Source organism: Festucalex cinctus, chromosome 21 (assembly GCF_051991245.1).
Source record: "Festucalex cinctus isolate MCC-2025b chromosome 21, RoL_Fcin_1.0, whole genome shotgun sequence".
In the NCBI taxonomy this organism is placed as follows: Eukaryota; Metazoa; Chordata; class Actinopteri; order Syngnathiformes; family Syngnathidae; genus Festucalex; species Festucalex cinctus.
This window is the reverse complement of record NC_135431.1, coordinates 12195351-12215467: the sequence shown is the minus strand read 5'-3', so window position 1 is coordinate 12215467 and position 20117 is coordinate 12195351. Positions and strand designations below refer to the sequence as shown.

The 20117-nt window shown below is 41.4% G+C and overlaps 1 protein-coding gene and 1 long non-coding RNA gene across 2 annotated transcripts in view; one reads left to right on the top strand and one right to left on the bottom strand.

Moving 5' to 3' along the window:
- LOC144010473 (uncharacterized) overlaps positions 1–20117 on the top strand; it is a 158414-nt gene that overhangs the window by 6813 nt on the left and 131484 nt on the right. The window contains exons 4-5 of the long non-coding RNA XR_013281229.1: positions 4196–4254; positions 6167–6345. This is a non-coding gene — a long non-coding RNA (uncharacterized LOC144010473). The remainder of the gene's footprint in view (positions 1–4195; positions 4255–6166; positions 6346–20117) is intronic.
- On the bottom strand, positions 862–13468 carry dll4 (delta-like 4 (Drosophila)). Its single transcript, XM_077510804.1, has 11 exons — positions 13050–13468; positions 12708–12959; positions 12422–12479; positions 11239–11502; positions 7932–7992; positions 6539–6669; positions 6142–6311; positions 4734–4953; positions 3264–3981; positions 3031–3145; positions 862–1337 (listed from the first exon to the last, which is right to left on the bottom strand). The coding sequence occupies exons 1-11, from the start codon at positions 13095–13097 to the stop codon at positions 1332–1334; spliced, it is 2043 nt and encodes a 680-aa protein (XP_077366930.1). The 5' UTR covers positions 13098–13468; the 3' UTR covers positions 862–1331.

Below are 20117 nucleotides of genomic sequence, written 5' to 3'. Positions count from 1 at the left end.
ATGCTGCTGTTTTTTTTTTTTTTTATTCCCCCCAATTCTATCCCCCTTTGCAGCATCTGTTTTCGGGGTGACGCGTGCGTGAGAGCATTACGAGAGGTGGGGCCGGGCTTTGTTTCACCGTTTTCAGCTCGAGGGAGCCTGGTCTCCATGGAAACGGATTTGAATTTCAAGCCAATTTGAGGGGTCCGCGGAGAGAACACAGGGTGGGACGAGAGCCAAAGGCGTTTCCAGGAATTACTCAAAGTAGTGATGCGGCAGTCAGGAAATGAGGAGGGACGGAGAGTGGGAGTCTTTGCTTTGTGTCTCCCCTCCATGTCCCAACAAATCTTAGCATGTGATGTGATGCGCAGCTGGATTCCACATTCACAAGCCCGGTCGCGTTTATTCCTGATTCTGGTGGTCATTAAAATTGATCCTCCACAGACAAGCAATAAACACAAAGCACATGTGAGCATCAAACACCTCAAATATCTTAAAACAGTTTCACAAAGTTTATTCCTCAGAAGTTTGGTCCTTATAAATATGCATTATATACAAAATAATATTATAAAACATATAAAGAGCACTGTGTCATATTTAAATTAAACTCTGGAAATCATAAAAAACAAAAAACAAAAAAACAATTACATTAGTGGTTCCGAAGTTATGAACTGTCTCATAGGCAGGCAGGCAGTTGTGGTGTGAGTCTTTTTGCGTTTGTCTCGTTCGGGTTGCATAGAAACACTTTCTATGCGTACGTTTGACTGCTGAAAGTCTTCGCTGATTGAAAAGTACTTTCTTCATTTGTCATTTTTCTAGTGCAAACAATCCAAGAGGAGACAAGGGCACAAATTGAGCATTTTAACCCGCCCACCCCAACACCCCTGTTTTTAAGGCTTCTAGTGAACTTGGGCTGCATGTAAATCTCTAAATCGAAGACGTTCAAACATTCATTACTCTGTTTGTGACGTTGGATTGTGGGTGTTGACCCTGAGTTTTTTTTTTTTTTTTTTTTGCATAGAAGGCGAAGGTGGCAGGAGTGACTGACATGAGTGAGGCGGGACTAATAAAAGAAACAACCTCAGGCAACGTTCACTGATTGGTTGGCTGTAAGTTATCATCATGATGGTGATTATTACAAAAGGCCAGGAAACGAGTGGCTTGTAGGCGATCCACCTTCGCCTCCGAGAGATAAGTTAAAATGTTCCTCTGTCGTGTCCTCAAGTCTTCCAGAGAGCAGCGATTGACACGGGGGGGAAAACAACCTCCAAGTCTCTTCTCGGTATTGTAAACAATCCAGAATGTTCCAATTCTGCTTCGATTGTGTTTCTGCGTCTTCTACGCCACTCGTTTTAAACCTGCAATGGAAAAAGGAGAGGACGTCAGTAAGATTAAACCTAGTCTTTCAGATCTGCAGTTGATTTCTAATTAACATGAAGATGAGTTCAGCTCAAAAAGTGTTGCGTCATAAAAAGAGATTCATTCAGAATGTCCAAGCAACAGTTTTTCTTGGAAAAAATACACTAATTTTTTGTTTTATCTTAATTTGATCTGGAAATATCAACAAAGCACTCCTGGGGCCCAACTGGCCCATGCATGTGTTCCCCGGTCATAACTGTGGTTTTGCTTTTTATTTGAAGTCGGCTTGAGTTGAGACACAATGGAACACAATTAATTCAAAAATCATGTTTCCTATCATGAAATATGGTCCATCTAAGATATTAAATCAACGACTCATATGGCAGAATGCAGACCTCTGCCAGGGCGGAGCAATCCTGAGTCCGTTTAGCATCTTTTAAAGATACCCAACACTTCAATTAGCCATATTTTTGTCATTTAATATGCATGTATTTCGCTATGAAAAATTCAGTAAAATCCTGATTGATACATTAAATAATTGGAAAACCTTTTTTTTTCTTTTCCAACGATGATTGGCCATAATCAGCTTTTTTGTTGCCATTTTTCGCTCCAGAGCTAGCTAGACTTGGTAATCTCTAATGTTATGGTAGGTTTTCTGGCTTTCTTGATTGATACACTGGTTTCTTCCTTTAATCTTCAAATTGAAAACAACACCCTCAAAGGAATTAGTGTGGATGCAAGCATGGATTCTTTTTTTTTTTTTTTTTTTTTTTTTAATCGGAACAAGATGACAATCAGGAAAACAACATTGCGGGCTTGACTTGATGGAACGGATGTTGGCAGTCTTCCAACCGACTTTACCACGCTATGCTGCCTTCCTTATTGTCTTTTTCTTTTACTGGTCTACTTGTAAACAACACCACCCTCAAAGAGATTAGTGCGGGCGCGATAATGGCATTTTTATCAGACTGGGTCAACAAAATGACATCCGAAAAAGAAGAGCATTGCAGTTCTACCTGTAAACGAAGACACCCTCAAACGGATTAGCCAGGCAGTGTTATCGGAATGAGATGACGAAATGTCTGCAGGAAAGAACACTGCAGGCTTTTCTTGATGAAACGCATGTTCCCACTTCTTCCTTTATTTTACTGCTCTACTTGTAAACAACACCGCCCTCAGAGGCATTAGCATGGATGCTACCAAGACAGTCTTCTTGAAATGAAATGATGAAATGTCTTCAAGAAAAGAACACTTGCAGGATTTTCCTGATGAAACTCATTTTCTCAGAAACATTTCATCAGGATTCATCAGCTTTTTCCTTTATTTTACTGTTCTACTTGTAAACAACGAGTCACGACGCCCTCAAAGGGATTAGCATGGCAGGCTAGTAAGTCTGTTATCGGAATGAGAAGACAAAATGTCTTCAGGAAAACACTTTTAAGGCTTGATGGAACGGATGCTATTAGTCTTCCAACCGTGTTCATAAAGATTCACGGGCTTGTCTTTATTTTAGTGTGAACAATGGCAACACGTTTAGCGTGGATCCTTACAGCAATGTTCACAAATTAGAACAGGACAACATTTTTGTTCTGTCAGACTGTTTTCCTCCCTTCTGTCACCTCTACAACCAGTTTACAATCCCTTGCTATGACCCAGTTGAATTAGAACTTGCATGAGAGTGGTGCAGCTTACCTCTGTCGCTATAACGCACTCCCTCCTTGCGTCGGCTATAACGAATAGGCCTACCGACTGGTACATGGAGTCTCTGGACGAGCATATTGTTGATATCCTACACTCTGGCTTTTCACTGTGGACACAAACGTAGCAGCTTTAACAAGAAACATATTGAAATCCTTGCACATGTATTCTTCTGCGTTACTAGTAGAAATAGTACCAGAGACTTCACAATTCAATAGTTGTCTTACCTGCATACTCTACTCAAAGGTCTTTTGTCTTCTAAACATTTGTCATAAATAAGACTTTTGTCTTCTTGCGACTTATCGTCCTTAAATTCCTTTGCTTTTGAGCTGTAAGGGTCCAAGTGATAGTTTTTATGGATAAAGTTCGACTTCTCTGAGTCGCAGTCCACCTCCAGGCTGACTTTCTGGTTGGTGTTTTTTAGCTGCGACGCCGGTATGAGGTTATCCCGCTGAGCGCTGGACACATTGTTCATGGTCTCCATGTCCTCCCTCTGCCTTTGGGCCTGCCGGTGAATGTGCCTCAGGGCCAAGCCCACCATGCAAAGCAGTACCAAAAGTGCCACTAGCCCCACAGCCAGAGAGACTGCCACCCACTGGAAGCCATCTTGATTCTCCCCCACTTGAGAAGTCACGGCGGCGAAGAACTCGCAGCTGGGCCCGGTGAAGCCAGGTGGACAGACGCAAGTTGCCGGGGTCTTACTGGTGCAGACGCCCCCGTTGAGACAGGGATGGAGGGGACACTCATCGAGGACCCGGTCGCAGTTGCGTCCACTGTACCCCGGGGGACATGCGCAGGTGTAGTCGTTGATCCGGTCTAGGCAAGTAGCACCATTGATGCATGGGTTCCCGGCGCACTCGTTGATGTTGATTTCACAACGCTGGCCTGTAAATCCTGCGCGACAGCTGCACACCTGCGTGCCACTGTGGATCAGGCACTGACCACCTACAGAAAACAGGAAGAGAAAGTGTCAGGCCCTTAAGGTCAAGTCTACACAGATTGGACTCTGGTAACCAATGTTTTTTTGTTTTTTTTTGGAATGTTGGTCGCTTCTATATCTTTGTGGATACCAATGCATGACTCGTAAAGGTCTGATGGTGTACTGAACCACTCTTCTCTGGGTTCCATTCTTATGTAATGCCTTTGTTCTGTGTTTCAGAGTCCACCTGGTTTACAATCTCCGTTGTAGTTCATCCCAACGTTTCTGATGGGTATGAGGTAAGGGTTCTAAAGTTCTTCCACACTTCAATCAACAGAAAGAAAGACATTTGCCCGAGCCAACAAAAGTTGCAAGTGTAGAAACTTCTCTAATCTAAGATGATATTTCTGGGCAAAATAACGGTCTTCAAAGTACATTGAAATTGAGTTGTGAACTCTCTCAACAAGTGTCGAGAAACGTTCCCACGAGGAGGCCTCAGTTTGCACATCTGCCTCCACTCAGCTACGCGACCACACAGCTGTGATTGTTCTCCCCACAAAGAAACAATTCCGCCTTTTAGTAAAACAAGAAATTTGTCCCGACCCCCCCTTCATCAACAAGAACCACCGCAGGCTGCGGTGACATTTACAAGCTGTAGCTCAGGTCTGTCGACTGTTTATAAGCAGGACAATAGACACCCACTTCCCGGCAAATCCTGTTGTTCCACACGCTTCCAGTTGCAGGAATCGGTGGTGGAAAAGGGGGAGGAAGGTCGTACCATTAGCGCAGGGAAGCGGCGTGCACTTGTCCACTCTCTTCTCGCAGTTGAGGCCGGTGTAGCCACGGGGACACTCGCACATGTAGCTGCGACCGTTGTCCTTCTCCCAGCATTTGCCACCGTGGAAGCAGGGGGAATCGACACACGTCAGCAAGCTGTGCTCGCAGTGGGAGCCCTCGAAGCCCTCCAGACATGAGCACATGTAGCCGCTCTCCAGGTTCTAGGAATAGAGGTGCAATGTTAGCTTCAGTCAGTGTATCGAAGACATCCATTCTAAACCGCTAGTCCTCATTAAGTTTGTGCAAATGCTGGAGGTGATCTAAGTTGACCAATCGCAGGGCAGATCTAGACAACCATTCACATTCCGACCTTATAGACAATTTAGAGTCTTAAGAGTCTCGTTCAATCTAACTTGTGCATTTTTAGAATGTGTATGGTAGATGTGCTAACCTCAGGGTTACGATACTGCACGCATTAACTCATTTACTGGCTTTGACAAGTATACTGGCCAATTATACATTTTAGAGTGGGGATAGATGGGGGAGAATCTGATTATGCTCCACTGTAAATGTCAAACTTGGAAACAGCTTTACTGACGCCCAACCACCGGTAATCATTTGAACGCAATATCGCGTGGGTATTGAAAATGTTGAAATTTTCTAAAATGGCTGGCAGTGAATGAGTTAAAAACCAAAACAAAACAAAACAGTTGGATTGTAAATAACATTTGTTAAGCTTCTAGTCCAATCCATGCATAAACATTTGTTCATGGTTTAAAACTCTGCTGCTGATGGAGTTAGGACTTGGCCCTGGGGGGAGGCCCGCATTTATCGGAAAATGGAAAAAAACAGCATTTCTTTGGCTTGTCTTCTTTGATTGGCCACAGTTATCCCCATCACAAATGGTTTTATTTTTGTTAACTTTTTGTTTTTTTATCAGTGTGAAATGTGGAAAAACAAACAAACTAATTTTCTTGATTTGCCATTGTGCTTTTTTTGATTTTCAAAGATAACCATGTATTTTGGAGAAATTGATTTGACTTGTTTGTATAAATAGCAGGGCCTCTGGTGTGCGTGCCCAACCAGTCATTTTTCTGTAGCTTCGTTTGTCCCAAAACGAGCTGCTTTGAAGTTTGCTGGATTGTGGTATACTTTATATGCACGTCCGCTGTATGTGCCAGATATATGGATGACAATTATAGTCAACGAGTGACAGTACAATCTCAGCTTTCTTTGCACTCTTTTTGACTCCTTAGCTCCTGGTAGGAACAGTGAGCAGTGGCTAATTTGCATGAGGGAAGACCACACTCCTCAAAGCAGGCTAATTTCAACAAACCTTAAAAAACTAGTCTGTAATTGTTCTACCTTGAGGTATTTTTTTTTTTAACAAAAACGTCACTAAAACTTACCGTGCATATCCCTCCATTGCGGCAGGGGTTGCTGTCGCATTCCTGCATCTCCAGCTCACAGTTGACGCCCGTGAAGCCCGGCATGCAAGTGCACGTGTAGCTGCCCTGGCCCGTGTTCATGCAGGTGGCGCCGTTCACGCAGGGATGGTGATGCGTGCAGAAGTTCAGATCTTAGCGGCGATGGAGGAAGACGAGGAGTGAGAGGTGAGTGTTTATTTACGACTGGAAAGAAAGTTTATCCCTTCCATCCCTGCATGTGTATAATGAGTGAGGGGACACTCGGGCGGAAACCCAATTTAACTAATGCGCTTCGGCTAATCCAAATGAAAAGCCCGCAACATGAGAGTGTCTTTGAAAGTGGACCACTGCGTGTGTGTGTTTGTGTGTGTGTCCTTACCTTGGTCACACAATAGGCCACCCCAGCCCTCTTGACAGTTGCACTGCCATGGCAGCTGGCAGGTGCCGTGCTTACATGCCGGGTACTTCTTGCACTCATCGCAGAAGGTGCCCTGCCAGCCATCTCGACACCTGTAGGGGGCGATAAAAAGTTCAGTCTCATAGTTACAATAACAAATCATTGAATTGTATAATTTTTTAATGTGCAAACAAATCGGAAGGCGTCAGTGTATCACATGAGGCTAACCTACGCTAACGCAGCAGAAATATTAGTATGAAAAACACTTCCAGGCTATAAATGTGAAAAAATCCAATGGAAATCAGTTAGTACTCGCCATATTTTTACCTACTGCGCAATTTGTTTTATTCTTTGTCTAAAAGTTGTGGAGAGAAAATATATATATATTAAGAAAATATTGATCTATTTTTTTTTTATTTAAATTTTTGCCAGATTTTGTATTTTTTTTCTTCCATGTTTTTTCCATAGTTTTTTTTTTTTATGTATTGTTTTTATTTCCTTCCCCAGTATTTTTTTTCAGCTTGTAATTCATTTAATCTAAGTTCGTTATTTTTTTTTTCCCTGGTATTTCTGTCATATCTAGTATTTTTCATCTTAGATGTTTAATATTCCACTATTTTCCCAATATCATCTGTCATATAGGCTGATAACCCTTCTGTAGTTTTATCGTGACAGCTGCATGCCTGGTGATATTTGTGTGTTCAAAGTCCAATACAAGGGGAGTTTAGCACTTTCCAAAATATTCGGTACACCTGCACAGTGCATTAGTGTATTTAAGAGTCACATCATACTTTAAGGCCTTTCTGATATTTTGTCTTTTTTGGCTACATGAGAGGGTCAAAATATTGATGAATTTCACCCCAGGACATATAAACATATCAAAATAACAAAATCCATTGAGATGTTCTGTTATTATGATCTGCTTGCCGAGTGAGAGGGGTTGTGGGAACGGCTTAACGATGCTGTTTGAGCATCCCAAAGGGTTTTAACCTCATTCCTGGTCGGGGTAGTGATGGATTTGTGTCGCCAAAAAGAGGGCAAAATATGATCTGGGAGTAAAGTGAATATGGGTAGGGGAGATCTGAGGGATTTGCAGAGGCTCGTTGAACTTTAGCCGGTGTTGAGTATGATAGGAGTGCAAAAAGTGATTTAAATGCTGAAAAAACACTTCATTAACATTATGAATGTAATACTGCGCTTGTTTTGTTTGGGATATTTGGGAAATAAAACACGACAGCCAAACCGTTGGGTACACATGTACAGTTGAATGACTCAAATGTATAAATTATGCTCGTTTTCGATTTGATTTTTACATCTTGAGACTTTTTGTATTGGCTCTTGTACCTAATAATATGGCCTGAGTTTCAATACTCACACACACTCGCCAGGTTTGGAGCAGTTTCCGTTCCTCTCGCTGCAGCCTTCCAGACAGATGGCTACGGAACAAATAGAACATATCCATCAGTATAAAGCTCCAGTTGTTGCGTTTTGAAATTGTAAGTCAAATATGTAAACAAGTAGTTTTCTTCTCCCGACATGCATAACATTCTAGGTCACGCTTGATGTCTTTATAAATACCACAAGCAGAAATGTTCATGTGTCTCACTTGGCCACTCATTTGATCTCAACCCAGCTGCTGAGGGGTTTGTTTGCGCAGAGCGGGACTGGCGGGGCTCCGACATTACCGCGCGGCTGCCGACGGTAAGCAGCCAGTTTAGCGGGCAACAGATGCTCGCTCTCAATAGCAGACAGCTGTCACTATTGTTGTTGCGGCCGCCATATTTGCAGCTGCTGCCATCGAGCGCGCGCCTCGCTCGGCGGGCCCGGCGCGTGGCTGGATAATAGCAGCGTGATTAACCCCGGCGCGTGTAAGGCACGCGTGCGTGGCCTCCTAGCAATGCGCCAAGCCGTCCCCTCCCCTCATGCGGATTGGGTTACCGGGCACGCGCAGGCCAGTATTGTGGTCAATAATACAGTAGTGTCAGGTAAAAGCACACCCGTCTATGCTAAATGGCCGACATTCAGAACCAGTCAGGCATGTTTGAACTTGTTGGGAGTAGAGAGTTAACAAAAGTAAGATAATTTGCAGTAATAGAGTGACTCTGCCCCAACTTAGGTTTTTGAGTTACGAGCCGTCACGTAATTTTTTTTTAGAAGCATGTTAGGACTGTATATTACATAAGCGTAATGCATTCGGTTGAGAAAAAACCCCCCCAAAAAAAACAACCTTTTTCTGACAAATTTTTGGGGGGAGCTTTGTTTTTTGTTTTTTTTGAGTATTTTTTTTCTGAATATTTTTTTTTGTTTTACTGAATATTTTTTTCTGTCATTAAAAAAAATCAGAACAGGGTAAAAATAATTCAGAAAAACAGAAAAAAAATACTCACAAAAACAGGGGAAAAATATTATTCAGACAAACAGGAAAAAAAATATTCAAAAAAACTGAAAAAAAATATTCCAAAAAACAGAGCACCAACTTCTGTTTTTCAGAGTAATTTTTTTTTTGGGCCTCTGAACTCCAAGGGATCTGTTGCAGACCACTGACCTGTACATATGACTGGATAGTCGATAGCCCATACACGCCAGTGCAAGCCGTTGAAGTCACAGGGCGGCCATCTTGTTACTCCCACCTCGCAAGCAGACATATGCAGCTCGTAGGCAGTTAGTATAAGGCCGGAGGCGGGGTGGTGGTTTGTGCCGTTTTTTTTTTTTTTTTTCCTTGTTAAAAAAACAACAACAAAACCCCCACCCACCTCCGGCCTTATACTGGCCTAATACTCATAGGCACTTGCCTATGAGCTGTAATTGTCTCATCTGTACGTGTACCGTATAGTTTATACAGCAGTCGGAATATTTTTTTTATGACAGAAAAAATATTCAGTAAAACAGAAAAAAAATATTCAGAAAAACAAAACTCCCCCAAAAAATGAGTCCGAAAGTTTTTTTTTTTTTTTCCCCCCAGGTGAATGCAATACGCTTCCGTAGTATGTTTTGCGCTTTTTTTATTTTATTTATTTTTTTATTTTTTTTAAGCAACTGACTTGAAAACCTAAAAAAAAAAAAAAAGTAGCTATTTCATAAAATTATTTTGACATTGTTTTCAAATTACTGGCCATCCCTATTTTAAAGTTTAGCACTAATTGGTTCATTTTTTTTAAAAGTAACTCAAAAGTAATGCACCAGTAGTGTTTCAAATAAATTCTGACAAATTACTGTTCAACGGGCCCGACACTGTAAATAACAGATGTGTGAACCTGAGCTAATGAATGAGCTAGGAAGCTACGAAAGCATTCCCAATCTATATTTTTCTTTTCCCCCTCATGTATATTTCCTGTAGTCAACCGTGAAAGATGAGCCTCTAATTGCACCGCGTCAGCCCATATGGTTGGAATTTGGCGCCGCAGTCGTCCGAATAGATCACGCCAATTCCTCTTTGGCCACCAAATGGCACCGATGACAGATCCATTGTCGCATATCCAGCACATGGTAACGATTACTCTTGGGTGCAACTCTTGATTCATTTGTTGTTGTGAAAAGAGGGGACCTCAAGTAGAGTGAGGGTGGGGTGGCTCTGTAGGTCCGAGTCCAACCTTTTGATTACAGCGCGTTTGTTTCAGGCAAGTCAAATGTTTTTAAGAAAGTATGTATTTCCAAATCGATGGGGTTTTCACAAAAGTCGGAAAGAGCGACGAATTGGTCTTTCTTTGTTTATTGCACCCAACTTTAAAAATGATCTTCTTTTAAGTATCAAATCACAAAAAAATTGTGGTTTAAATGGCATCTTTGCTGGACCTTTTTTAAAGCGAAAAGTAAAGTAAAATGTTGCTTTTACGCACAACTGACCTGACCTCAATGTTGACCAGCGGTAACTTTCTCTTGTGTAAAATTACTTTCTTTATAGTGCCTTTCACAATTAAAAACAATCAAGCAAAAAAAAAAAAAAAAAAACATAATTAACCTTAGAGATGCTAAGCTTCCATTTGAAAAACCACTTGTAACTCAAAACTCTTGCGCATATTTAAAAACAAATCCGAAAAAGTTGCTGGTTTGACTTTACAAAGGTAGCCTATTGTTTGGTTATACAAATTGGGACAGTACAAGGTTAAGCGGCTATCCATCCGTTTTCTAAACCGGTTAGCTACAGCCGAGTTTGGGTGATTGGCTCCTATCAATGAACCCATGGAAATGAACCCATGTTGCCTTCACAAAAGTCCGTAAAGTGGACCACAACACCATCCGTGACTGACTTTAAAGCAGTTAAATACAATTCAGCACAATTAGCCTCAGGATGCTAATCTTGCAACTTGCCCTTGCTCAACATGTTATCTTCAGACAACCTGCTAAAAGGTTGGGTATATAAGGCCTTCCTTGTAGTCCGATTCAGAAATTTCAGTCCAGTAAAATATTCTTCAGTCCATTGGATATGGTAGCTCTTGCGTCTTAACATATCTCTTGTTCTTTTATCAACACATCTTCATTTTGGGGGGATAAATTGGGCCTCCTTATATGAGTGTTAGGATGCAAATTTGTGGAAATAATCCACATTTTCTCGCAATTCTTTATCTATTGTAGGGATGAATCTCGAGGATGATCAGCATTTAACTCGCTCAGACTTTCTACCACAACAAAGCTTTTAGTCCCCGTAGACAAGCAGTGAATTACATGCCGGTCGCCTGACTTACGTTCTTCGCAGTATTCCCCCTTCCAGCCGGTCAGGCAGGACAGCTGTCCGTCCCTGGTGCAGGTGTAATGTCCGAATCGGTCATCCCGGGGCGTGCATTTCTTGGAGCAGCTCTCGCCGTAGTAACTTTTGTTGCAGACGAAGCGGTAGGAATACCTCAGCTCGGTCTGCTCGGTGGCCTGCATGTCCTGCACCCAGTCGTTACCCACGCTGAGTTGTCTTTGGATGGCGAAGAAGCTTATCAGAGAGTCCGGGTTGCTGGTATCTGGAAAAAGAGGTGGACTGTCTTAAGATTGTGTTTAAGGATGGTGATTCATGACAATGGTGAGGAATCATCAGGTAGAAATTTATTTACTAGAAATCTTAGAAATTTATGCTAGTGACAGCCTGAACAATGAAGTACTCTTCCACTGCCACGTACATTATGATTTCAGTACGTTTACTTTTTTGTGAACCTTGTCTCAATACATTTTAGAAGCACTGGTTTTGAACGTCTATAGTAGGCGCAGTAGAAGTTTCTAACATTTCCTGGTACAGCTGCAGAAAGGGTCACAAGCCATTGTACCCTCAAAGGTAGAATGATTTCCTTTCACCCCTCCACCCGAGAGCCTCTCATAAATTATTGTGCTTTCTAACGTCGCCTCGTTCCACTCCACTAATCTGCCCAGTAGCAAGCTGCATCCCTTATCACATCCTATACAGCCCAGATGAAAGATAAACTCAGGTTTTGAAATTTCCTCTTTCTCTTCCGTCGGCAAAAACATTCCCAGGCACCCCCTCCGCACCCCATCCCGGTCCCGTCTTCCAGCGGGGCGGAACAGAAGTAAGGTGTAAAATGCAGGAAGACGCAGTCAGGGCTTCTTGGCAGCCGCCGCGTATTCTCACCGAAAGCCCCGCGGTTCGTTCCCACGCCAAAAATAAACCGCAGGAAGTTCAATTGTGTTGAGCACAAGAATGAAGAAGGTGTCCACAAGTTCATAACAAGGAGGTGGATAAGGTGTGAAAAAATAGGAAGGCAACCAATGAGGTGACTAAACAAAGACTAATTAATAACTTGATCTTTTGCTTCATAATTGGTGTGAAATGTAAAACTTTAGGTCATTTTTTTGCTAAGTGGTTGAGGGTCTATCAAGTATGCACCCAGAGCGCCCTCCTGTGGTGAATCTCGGATACGCAGCACTTACCTACAGGTAGATTTCCATGAGGAGCGTGCCAGGCTTCAATTATTAATGAAAAGGATCCCTAGAAGGATAAACAGATTATTACCAGACTTGAATTGACAGTTTTGTATTCTTTTCCGTATATATATATATATATATACTTTTTTTCTAAATTGCCAGCCTTTGTAATGAATGATGTTGTCACTGCATTTGGAGGAGCAGGTGAGCCCCAAAGAGATAAAACATCATAAAACCAACCACTAAATAAAAGTCACATTAAAGTGAAAGTATACTGTAAACGGGTCCTTACCAGCCACCCGAAGTTGAAGGGGATCTGGATGGGGCCGGGTGGCACACCGCTGAACGAGTTGGACGAGCCGAGTACCGGCGTCCGGGCACTGCCGAAGATGCAGTCCCCCGGTGAGACCACCGCCTGATAGTTCTTCAGGCACACCTTGAAGTAAGTCCTGCAGCTGGGCTTGCACGGCAGCCCGTTGGCCAGCAGACCCCTTTGGTTCTTAAAGTCGTGGAGGTGCAGCTCAAAAACACCTGAGGCAAACACCTACAAAAGACAAAATATAATTGATGAAAAGAATAAAAGGGGATCCTGTGGCTTTTTTAGGGGGTGGGTGGGGGGTGTCCTCCTCCATACCTGTGTCATGGTGCTGAAGGCAAGGGTGAAGGTGAACCAAGCTGCCATCCTTCTGCAGCCAAAGTGACACAATGCAATCCCAATTCCAAAGAAGCAATTCAATAAAAGTAGAAGAAAAAGGGGGAGATATAATCCTTCCAAATGCCCACTCTTAGCTCCTCTCCTCCAGAAAACGTTATCCAAATGGGACCGGACCAATATCCAAGAAGCGCGGCGACCCCCCTCCTCCACCTCCTCCTGTCGCCCCTCCTCACATGGCACCGTACTCCACAAACGTGCACGTCAGCGGCGCGCGCGCGCGGTCCCTCTAGCGTGCGTGCGTGTGTGTTTCGCTGGGATGCAAAAAAAAAAAAAAAGTTGTGCGTCCACGGAGCATTCACACAGCCCGCCGCGCGTCACTTTCGTCCGCCTTCAATGGAAGCGCACGGCGCGCGCTCTCCCTCATTTATAGACTTGCGCGCGGTGGCTCATTACATAAACTGCCAATCGTGGACGCAGCGCTCCACGCCCACTCGCCCACCACACTCCTCCTCCGCCTCCTCCTCCTCCTCCTCCTTCGCAACCCGACAACAAAATATCCAGATTTAATACGTGCGCGCGCACTCACTCGCCATTATGAGCGAGCATGCAGCAACATCTGTTAACTTATTTTTGGCGCACACTTGCGCGTTATGGGCAAAGACAATGAATGGATGGTGACAGGAGAAACTGCGTTATTGGATGCTTAATTAGTTCAAGTATTTGTTTAGTCGTGTCACTTTTATATTAATTTGGCTAAAAATTCTCATTGGATAATTTCAGTTTGTAGATAAATTGAATTAACGATGTCTTTTAGCTGTTAACGAGTTACTGTAATGTAGCCTATACACATACAAAGTATTGCTAATGCTTAAAACTTTTTTTTTTTTTTTTTTTAAACTGATTTGGATACAAAAACCTCCGACAAAGGGCATATAGGCCTTACAGTTTACAATACAAATAAATGACTACAATAACACTTTAAAAACTCCATCTTCCATAAACCAATTTAATTGAATATTAATATTAAATAGTCAAGCAAATAATACATAGTAAATTCTGTAAGTTTAACTCTATTAAGTGGGACCAAAAAGACTCGGTTTTGGAGTAATATTTACACTTGGAATAGTAAAAAATAAAGAATTGGAAAAAAGTTAAATTAAAAGTGACTCAAGGGTGAAGGAACAAACTCACAACCTTCAACTTGGGAGACAGTCGGTTTACTCCCTGAGCCACGCAGCTCCTACTTGCTATTAGAGTATATCGCTCGTGTCAGCTGCAATTGATTCCATAATTCCATGCAATCTTCCTAACTCTGAGACCTTTGGTCTCTTGGAGATAAGCAAATAGTAGGAGGGGCATAGCTCAGGTGGTAGTTGGCAGTCTCCCAAGATGAAGGTTGTGAGTTTGTACTTCAACCCTTGAGTGACTTTTATCCATCCATCCATCCATCCATCCATCCCACTTATGCTCATGTGATATTTTAAGCAAAAACAAAAATATTGATGAATTTATTGGCACTATGTACCTTTCTTTACCTTTTAGGTTTCAAAACAGTATCCATGAGCTTATAGGGTTAGTTTACATTCATAATGAATAAGGGATGATGTTGTTTACATTTTTCCCTTGCACACATTCATAATCATACCCCCCCCCGCCCCCCAATGTGGTGTCGCGTGGGCACCTTGATGCGCGTCCACGCGTGACACAGTTTAGTGGCAGCGTGCCTCCCCTCCCCTCCCCTCCCCTCCTGTCCTGTCCTGTCCTCTTCTCTCCCCATTGTTGAGGCGCGTGTCCCTCCTCTCACCCTCATGCGGGTGCGCAGTGTGCGGGCACATCACTATTCAGCTGTATGCAAATGAGCACACACATACACACACACGCACACAGGGTTGTAGATGTCATTTTGAAGCATGAAATGTAAATCCCCTTCTTATCTGTTGTGGTAGACTTGGTCATATTAGCGTTATTATTCATAGGGCTGTCATGTAGATAGACTGTATATACAGTTTTGATATTTTCAGAGGTTGAAGTTAGAGAATTTTGGTGATGAGTCGTAGCATTTTTGTGTCATTAAGAAACCTTTAGCTTTTGTACATGTACATTTAGGCCAACTACAGTAAAACACCAAATAATTTGTCCGGAGCCACAAAGCATTCGAACATTGTGATGAACGAAACTGTATTGATGGCCCAAGAACTAATTACAGCTGCACCATTTTTGTTTTTTGTTTTTGTATTTTTGTTTTGTTTTTGGGGTGATTTTTCATATATAATTTTTCATACATTTTTAGACATTTCTGCCTTTCTGTCAAATTTTCTGATATTTTTGGCAATTGTATGGCCATAGTATGGTAATTTTCTGGTACGGGTAATTTTTTTGCTATCGCCTGACATTTTTGGTAATTTTGTGGATTTTTAATGGTAATTTTCAGAATTTCTTTTATAGTTACTTACTTACTTTTTCCTTTCTGCCGCTCCTTTTTATTTTGTTATTAGACATTTCATGGTTACTTTTTGAATGTTTTCTCTTCTACCCTTTTTTGAAATTCCATTATCTGACATCTTTGGCAATTTTGTGGACATCTTAGGGTAAATTTGAACATTTTTTCATCTACCTATTCTGTCATTTTCGGACAACTTAAAAATTTGGACAATAACACTTGTTTGAATATTTAATTATTCAGTTCTTATTTAAATCATTAATTGATTCGGAGAATATTTTATCAAAAAAATAAAAATAGAAATGTAAATTTTTTATTTTTTATTTTTGTCTACCAAGCTGTAAAGTTTGTACTCACAACTATGTAAAAAAGTTACACTTTCAGCAATTGGTATGTACTGGTCACATTTGGACATCATGTGGTATGACCTGAAAAAATAAATAAATATATATTTATATATTTTTTCCCAACAAATACATATTTTCATTATATTTTTACTTGTGTGGCTAGCTAGCTTGTTTTGTTTAGATGGCTAGCGGAAGTGTTAGGCTCATAACTTTGAATTAGGTTGAAAATATGTTGTGCGACGTACGAGATCTGGTGTGACCTTTGTAGAGAGCCTTCCAAGATAAACACGTACTAAATCATCGATATCTTAAATTGTAGATAATTAAATTGTAGGTAATAATAAATGAGTAAATATTTGATGTATTTTTATAATAAATTAACTGTGCTGGATCTGGTGAAATCCTTGTGTCAATGACATATATGTGTCGATATGCCTTTCCAAGGGCGTCGTAGGCGTACAAGCAACATAAACTATGCATGATGGCTAAACGTTGCCGTGCCGGTTGTTGTTTTTCCAATCGTCTCAGAGTGAAAATGGAGAGCGTTTATTGTGTTTATACGAGCAGCAGCGGCGGCAAACTTGCATGCTATTGACACACCTGTTGTGTCCCCAGTGAGTCTCCACAGCACAATGGCTTATGCATGCATGCATGCACCTCAGGCTCTCCTCTTTCTAAATATATATGTACTTATACACAAAACGCCATCAGCTGCAAATTCTCTTGCATGTTGACTTTAGAAACTAATTAATCACTGCCACCCAGCGAGTCGCTGAGTTGAACCAAACTTTGATTTCTCGGCCGTAATGGACCCTGATGGCAAATAATGGAGACCTTATCTGCTATTTTTTTTTTTTTTTTACAGCCGCGACTCCCATCTACCTGTTGTAAAAGGTGTGACGGGACCATTTTCAGCAGCTTTAGTAGCTCTGGCCGAGCTGATAACACTCAGTGATGTGTGAGCCATATGTTCTCTTTTGCTCTTTATTTGACTGTCATCATGTACGATGGCTATCAAACGCTGCACATTGCGCACACACCACATTAGTTTGAGATCAAATTTGACAGTAAACGTGCAGATGGAACTGGTGAGTGTAGACTTTCGCCAAGGCCGCAAGCCATTGAAATGTCACAATGTTCTGTTCCACTCCAGTCCTGTAGGTGGCATTAATGTGCATTTAAAAATAGTGTGTGACAGGCTGGTGAGTTATTACCGCACGTTATGGATTCTTTGCCATAAGTTATGTAGTTTACTCAGTATGTCTTGTAAATTTGACACACCACAGAGAAGGCTGCCAAAATAACTAAATGATTAAAAAAAATCATGCTGTCAATTTCTTTTCTCATTTTTTGCATTTAAAAAAAAAATGTGTTTAAACAAAAGTATTTACCATGTCTAAAACTGAAGCGCATCGCCCGACAACAAATAAAGCAGAGAGTGGGTCGAGGGGGAAGCCGAGCTGCTGTCATCGGATGCTTTCTGCGATCTTATTTATAACATGCCTCACTTAAACGCATCGTATTGTTACGCGAAACCGGAGCCTCGCACGGACCAGCTGCTGCCGTGCGCCTCTCAGCCGTGCTATTCTCACCCGCTCTGTGAGAGCGCGGGACGGGGACCGTGCCTAGATTAAGATGTCTCTGCTTTCTGGGGGGTGGGTGCAGGTTTAGGGTTCACGCACAGGCCTTGGCGTAAAAGCTTTGATGTGTGGCTGTCGCAGCGTGTTTGCGGGTCAGTGTAGGATTGACTTTCCAGCGGTTTTGCTTTTGATTCGAACATCGAGGTCTTCTTCCTTACTCGCATTGTCCTCCTTTACCATTTTGCAAACTTTTCCGCCATGGCAACGGAGTGTAAAGCAGCTCCATCGGCATTTGAGATTATTGTTGCCGGAATGTCGGGAATGTATTGAATGTCGGCGCAGCCTTGACACTAAAGCATCTCATTCACATATGGAAGAACAATGTAATAGAATACATGGATCCCTTAAGTGGGGTACAGGCAATCGGACAATCATAGGGTTTTCCACCCCTCGTGGTCCTAAGACCAATAAAGGCCAAATTTTTGTCTGCACTGGAATTGTACGTGGGAGCCTGAATTTGAACAGGAAGTGGGCCATTTTGATTTGAAGCGGCACTTTTTAGGCAAGTTCCATACTTTGTCAATATCCGTACAGGACAATTTGCCCAAATGACCCCAATCGAAAGCAGTTCATCTTAAACCACTGATTCTCAACCATTGCCCTGTGCTATGAGGGAAAATACTAAATTAAATGCAAATATCAATTTCATGCAAGTAATGTCTTTGTTTATTTATCTGTGCCTTGTGACGTATAGTAACAAGTAGAATAATTGTTTGACGGTGCTCCGTAATTTGTATTTTTTTTCCATTTTTTTTCCCTATGCTTTCTAATAGCGGAACATGGCATTAAACATTGACAAACTTTTTGAGGATTTGCCATGAAGACTTGGGGTCGGGGCCTCTTCATTGCTGCTTGCAGCTCTAGTTATTATTTTTTAAATAAAACCTAGCCATAATAAAAATCTGGTTATTTCTTAAATGATCTTTTATGTTTTATAATGTGGCTTTGTATACAATATATTGCAATCTTTCTTGATTGGGGGGGAAGAAAACCCCAAAAACCTTTTAGGGAGATTTTTTTTTCTTTTTCTGGCTGGAACGAGTTAATGACATTCCAATGGGGAAATTTCGAAATTACGTTAAAACTGTAGTATCAGTGAGTCTCAACAAGTAGAGCAGCGCTGAAAAAAAAAAATCCCATTCAACGCTAGGCTGTACCATGTGTGATATTTATCTGATCTGGCTAAGCTCTCTAACTGGCCACCTGCTTCATTGACGACTTGTTTGCTCTCCCGTCTCTTGTTTTTGGGAGCAGGCCTCCGTATCGTAAAAGCAGTCATGATGGCGATTTAAGCAGTGAGGTCAATATGCTGCTGCAGATTGGCAGTGACGTCAGCGTTTGTACCAGAAGGAGAAGTGGGGATTTATGAGCGTCTCTTTGGCTTGAGGTAGCTCCTAAACAGGAAGTTGGCTACATGAAAAAGTCCGAAGTCGGCTCAGATTCTCTGTGCAATTCTCCTTTGTGCGACTCGGAGGTGAAGCAAAACGACCTGCAGATGTCTTTGAACGCTCAAGTGTATTGTGAACATCCGTTTTATGGCACTGAAAGGGAAATAGTGGAATAAGCCGCTGCAAATGACAACCACAATAATACATTTAAATTGTATGTTCAAACCCCAATTCCAGTGAATTTGGGACGTTTTGTGCAGTCAATAAAAACAGAATTCAATGATTTACAAATCATTTCAACCCATTTGAATACACTGCGAAGACAAAATATTTAATTTTCAAACAGTTGAATGTCATTTATTTTGCAAATATTAACTCATTTTGAATTTGATGCCTATAACATGTTCCAAAAAAAGCTGGGAAGGGCCAACAAAACATTGGGGAAGTTGATGAAATTATACTATAGGTATATGAGTGTGATCATTTACAGTATAATATAATTGAAATATTTATAATTTTTATTTCATGTGTTTATTAATGGTAGTATTTAAATTTTATTTGCCATTTAATTTTAATTAATATGATCAGTATTTATACTATGTATTTAAAAATTCAATGTAATATAAAAATATTAGTATTCACAAACGTTTTTGTAATATTTTCCATGTGAATATGTTTATATTTTTTTTTTATATGATGAAAATACAGTACAAATAAATTAATTCAGTAAAAAAACAATAAAAATAAAATTTAATACAGCTTCCTTTCATGAAGAACTACTTTCAATCCAGCTTGGATATTTTGCCTTTTTCTGGTGTATAAATTTCCCTCAAATCTCATTGCGCTTACGTTATCTCCTCATGTTCTGTTTTGGAACTTTGCTTTCTCCTCTTGCACTTTTCCGGTGTTTACTCTAAACAAACACATCACACCACTGACCAGGTCTTCTGCCGGGCACACAGGTGATATGAAGGTGCTCATTCAGCACTCTGCAGAGGTGGTGGTGACGTCCTCACCTGTCTAAAATGAGATTTGCTGCGCACTTTGTGGTAAAAGACACCGGTTTGTTGCAATATTAAGTATTGATTGGGTGGTACTTGGTGGATATTTTTCTTACAATATACTGTATGCATACTGTATGTTCTGTAGCTCACTCCCACTGAGCATCTATTATTCATAAATGATGTGTGTTATATGGGATTAATGAGCAGTGAATAAAAAGGGTAATAATA

Bases quoted from the DNA above. Each gene is read 5' to 3' on its own strand.
- dll4 (XM_077510804.1), bottom strand. From the start codon at position 13,097: ATGGCAGCTTGGTTCACCTTCACCCTTGCCTTCAGCACCATGACACAG. The intron at 12,960-13,049 runs GTATGGAGGAGG...TGTCTTTTGTAG, and splicing joins CCTTCAGCACCATGACACAG to GTGTTTGCCTCAGGTGTTTT. The intron at 3,146-3,263 runs GTAAGACAACTA...TTGTGTCCACAG, and splicing joins CCTTTGAGTAGAGTATGCAG to TGAAAAGCCAGAGTGTAGGA.